The sequence below is a fragment of the Raphanus sativus genome, chromosome 3 (assembly GCF_000801105.2).
Source record: "Raphanus sativus cultivar WK10039 chromosome 3, ASM80110v3, whole genome shotgun sequence".
Taxonomy (NCBI): Eukaryota; Viridiplantae; Streptophyta; class Magnoliopsida; order Brassicales; family Brassicaceae; genus Raphanus; species Raphanus sativus.
The window spans coordinates 6318022-6323142 of NC_079513.1; the positions used below are offsets into that span (position 1 = coordinate 6318022).

The 5121-nt window shown below is 39.1% G+C and overlaps 1 protein-coding gene across 1 annotated transcript; it reads left to right on the plus strand.

Annotated features, from left to right (window-relative positions):
- Positions 1-396: 396 nt before the first annotated feature.
- On the plus strand, positions 397-717 carry LOC130509926 (14 kDa proline-rich protein DC2.15-like). The gene has a single exon (XM_057006241.1). The coding sequence runs from the start codon at positions 397-399 to the stop codon at positions 715-717; it is 321 nt and encodes a 106-aa protein (XP_056862221.1).
- Positions 718-5121: the final 4404 nt, after the last annotated feature.

A 5121-nucleotide genomic window follows, 5' to 3' on the forward strand; every position in this document is an offset into this window, starting at 1 on the left:
GAGTAGCATGAGGGAACCAAATGCCGTATGCCAGAACGTCTTCCTAGCCACAAAGACCTCCCCAACGTCTTTTTAGGCCTCCCCATTTTTGATCGAAATATTCACACTTGAATAAAAGAATATCCCAATACAAAGTGATGCCGATTTAGGGATTAACAATATGATAATTAATCATATATATATATAATCATTTTTATTGCAACTTACAGATGACCTGTGTAAATCTTACGTCTACTCCTATTAATCAACATAAAATAACACCAACATGCATGAGCTCACACTTTATATAAACCCTTGTCAAGTTTCTTAAACCATCACAAACACAAATCTCACAAACACAAATCCCACAAACAAACAATCTTTCTCTAAAAAGGTTAACATTTTCTCCTCTTCAATATGGCTTCCAAAACTCTTGCCATTGTTCTCCTCTTCAACATCATCTGCTTCACTGCAGTTAACGCTACAGGTTGTCCCAATGCCGGAAATTTAGTTACGGTGTGTGCAGATTTGTTGAATGGAGTGGTCAAGGTTTCTCTGCCAGCAGGAACCGAATGTTGCACACTTCTCAAAGGCATTGTGGACGCAAATGCAGCAGTTTGTCTTTGTACCGCTGTTAAAGCTAATATCGGAAGCCTTCTTCCCTTGTTGAACATTCCCCTAGCTGTCAGCCTTACACTCAATGCTTGTGGTGTTCCATCGGGTATTCCATGCCTCTAAAACAATAGGTTTTATATATTTCTTGAAAACTTTTATGTGTTTTTGTTTTCAAGAAAATGAGTTATGTTCTATGTTGTTTTTAAGTTTTTTTTTTTTGTTTTTCCACATAAGGTCTTTATAATGACCATTGAGTTTGCAAAAGTTGTAGTCACGTACTTCTTTGTCGTACTTTATCAATTAATAGAAAACACACACTTTATGTTTACTTTTTTTGTGAAACCATTTCAATAACCTTATTGCTCCTGAGAAAGAATATATATATATATATATATATATATATATGTTTTTCAATAGTCTGAATTTGTATAACATGGAGACTGTTGGAAATAGACTGCACAATTTTGCAATAACCGGATTCAAACCGAAGTTAGCCTATTCGACAACCCGGAAATCCCATAAAACTTCGCATGTGTCAACCTAAAATAAAAATAAAAACATCCAACAAAAAAGGAGCTCGCTAGGAAAATAATCAACCGACTAGAGCGCGGGTAAAAATAAAAGAACATCATGTTGAGAGGAAGCATAAAAAAAGATTCCCGGGACAAGAGTTGATCACGCTAAGCTCACAGGCCTTCGATCTCTTAGCTCTTATTAGAGTTATTAAACCGGGTTGTAAATATATGATTAAACCGGTTCTCAATATATATATAAAACAGATTGTATACGGTTACATTTTCATTAAGTCAAATATACAATTTTAAATCTCTAACTGACTCTCTTCTTCTTCCTCTCGTCACCATCTTCATCGAGCTTGAGCTTGAGCTTCACTAGCTCTAATATGGTATCAGAGCCACTCTGATCTCGTTTCTTCCGCATCGCATCTCTTTCTTTTCGATTTTGGTGATGAGTTTTGCTTTCAATCCGAGGATTTTCATTTTGATCGATCGTCTCTGTGCTCAGATCATCGTCTTCCTTCGGATTGTTGCTCGGATCATCTTTCTTTCTTTGTTCTTTTACCTTCATTGACCTAGAATTTGCGTTCTCTTTGCCGCAACATTCCCTTTCTTGTATCGTTGATTCATGGAGTCTTAGAACATGAATCCGATTCCGCCGACTTCTACGATCCCACCGTCGCTCTCCGATCCTCATGCGAATCCACTATATGTTCATCATGCCGATCACGCTGGTATTTCTCTCGTCTCTGAGAAACTTAGTGGTCTCGGTAACTTCAATAGCTGGCGACGATCGATGTTAATGGCCTTAGGTGCTAGAAATAAGGCAGTGTTTGTTGATGGAACGTATCCTGAGGTAGATAGGAATCATCCCGATTATGGATCTTGGTCACGCTGCAACAATATCGTTTGTACTTGGTTGGTTAATGATGTGGATAAACAGATTGCTCGAAGCATCATGTATCTTGATACGGCGCGTCAAATGTGGCTTGACATTCATGATCAGTTCAAGCAAAGCGATGGTCCTCGTACTGCTGATATCAAGCAACAGATCTTTGCTGAGATACAGGGCACTCAGAGTATCAGTGACTATTATACGAAACTCAAGCAGCTTTGGGAGGAACTGAAGAATCATGATAGTCCGTATACATGTTGCTGTGGCAGTCCAGATTGTGCTAGTAGCAAGCACATTGCTACGCGTGATGAACAAGATAAAGTTTTGAAGTTTCTCATGGGTCTCAATGATTCCTTTACGGCCACTCGTGGACAGATCTTGATGATGGAGCCTAAACCTACTCTCACAAAGGTTTTCAATCTTTGTTCTCAAGAGGAACGTCAGAGATCGATGAAGTCTACTAGTAATGTGGTTTTCCAAGCTTCTCAGGATACAACTCCGACTGAATCTCTTGTTGCTGCTTACTCTGGAGGTTATAATAAGTCTAAGAATCGGCCTATCTGCTCCCACTGTGGTCTTCTTGGTCATACTGTTAACCGATGTTACAAGCTTCACGGTTATCCTCCGGGTTATAAGATACCAAGTTCAACTCCTAGGCATCAGCAGCAACAGCATCACACTCAGAGTCAGTAGATGACAGCTCCATCAAAGTCTCTGCAATCTTGGCCACCAAAGAAAGATAATGTGGCGAACAACGTTTCTCAGGATACTAGTTGTATCTCTATGCATGACCACAACGGTGTTCATCTTGGGTCAGTCACGACAGATCAGATTCAGAAGTTACTCAGTGTTCTTAACACCAAGCCGGTGACTGAGCAGATCTCTCAGGTTTCAGGCAGCACTTTACAACTCTCGGATGGTTCAGTCTCAGTGATAAAGCCTCAACCACATCTCATTCCCCATACCACAAACCCTTTTGAAATAGGTACTCTGTCTGTTTCTAATCATTTTGTTTCTTCTGCGGGAATTGATAATAGTTTGCCTGTGACTGCTCCTGCTTGGGTGATTGATACAGGTGCTAGTTGTCATGTTTGTTTTGACTTAACTAGGTTCACTGATATATACTCGTTTGATTTCCAATACTGTTGTGACCTTGCCTGATGGTACCCGTATTGATGTTACTATCTCTGGAACTGTCATTCTCTCTGCTCAATTGACTCTATTTAATGTGTTGTTCGTGCCGCATTTCAAATTCAATTTACTTAGCATTAGTGCTTTGACTGCAAACACTTCAATCTCGGTTTTGTTTTCATCTCATTCTTGTTACATTTTTCCTTTTAATCCCTTACCTTTCATTCAGGAGCGTACTCAGGGCTCCATGATTGGGAAGGGTAATCTGCATCAAAATTTATATCTTTTGGAGTCCTCTGCTCCTGCTTCAAACACGATTGCACACACTCATACACTTGCTCTTGTTTCTTGTGATACATGGCATCAACGCTTGGGTCATCCGTCTTTCAACAAGATTCAACAACTTGCAAAAGCTTTAGATATTTCTTCTGTCAAAATCCCTCATAGTCATGTTTGTAAAGTTTGTCCTTTGGCAAAGCAAAAACGTTTGTCTTTTCAGTCTTCAGATAGTGTTTCTTCTTCTCCTTTTGATCTCCTTCATATTGATGTATGGGGTCCCTTTCATGTAGAAACGTTTGATGGATACAAATATTTTTTCACCATTGTTGATGACTATACTCGAGTTCTTTGGCTTTATCTTTTGAAAAACAAAAGTTCTGTTCAAACTGTCTTCCCTGAATTTCTTACATATGTTGAGACTCAGTTTAATGCCAAAGTAAAATCCATCCGTTCTGATAATGCTCCTGAGCTTTCATTTACTTCTTTGCTTAAGACTAAAGGCATCATTCATTACTTTGCTTGTGCATATACTCCTCAACAAAACTCAGTGGTTGAGAGGAAGCATCACATTTTAAATGTTGCTAGATCGCTTATGTTTCAAGCTAATATTCCTCTCATTCACTGGGGTGATTGTGTTCAAACTGCAGTATATCTCATCAATAGAATCCCATCCCCTGTTCTTGATAATAAGACTCCTTATGAGCTTCTTATGCATAAACCTCCTCGCTATGATCATTTGCGTGTCTTTGGCTGTTTGTGTTTTACTTCTACCTTGCTTAAAGATAGAAATAAATTTTCTCCTCGAGCTTCACCTTGTGTATTCCTTGGATATCCAAATGGTTTTAAAGGCTATAAAGTTCTTGATCTTCAAACAAATGTGATTTCGATTTCCAGAAATGTTGTTTTTCATGAAACAACTTTTCCTTATTCTGAAAACTATCCTGCATCTTCTGATTCTGATCTTTTTGGTCAACATGTGTTGCCTTTACTTGTTCCTGATTCGCCTTTTCCGGCTTTCTTTGATCTTGGTTCATCTACTTCATCTGATTCATCTCTGTTTCATTATAATGAATCTGCTTCTGTTAATTCTTCACCATCTGCTTTGTCTAATGCTGATTCTTCTTTGATACCTCCTGTTGAGAATGTGACTCGTGCTAGACGTCAAACTAAGGTTCCTGCTTATTTGGATCAGTATCACTGTTATCTCTTGCAGAAATCTCCTTTTCCTGCTCATTTTTCTCATACAACTTCATATCCTATCTCTGCTTTCTTGTCCTATGATAATATCTCTAGTGATCATCGTCATTTCTTGTTAAACCTCACCACCACCTTTGCTCCTAAGACTTTTCACGAGGCTATTCTTTCCGATGAGTTCCAGGGTGAGATGAAAACTGAGATGACTTCTTTGGAGAACACTGGTACTTGGTCTATCTGTCCACTGCCTAAGGGAAAGCATCCGGTTGGTTGTAAATGGGTGAATACATACAAGTATAATCCTGATGGAACAGTTGAACGTCCCAAGTCTCGCTTGGTAGCTAAAGGTTACACTCAGTTGGAAGGCCTTGACTACATCGATACGTTCTCACCAATGGCTAAGTTGGGAACTTTTAGGCTTCTTCTTCGTCTTGTTGCTGCTCTAACTGGTTTACTCTGCAGTTGGATATAAGCAACGCTTTTCTCAATGGTGATTTGGATGAGGAAATATAC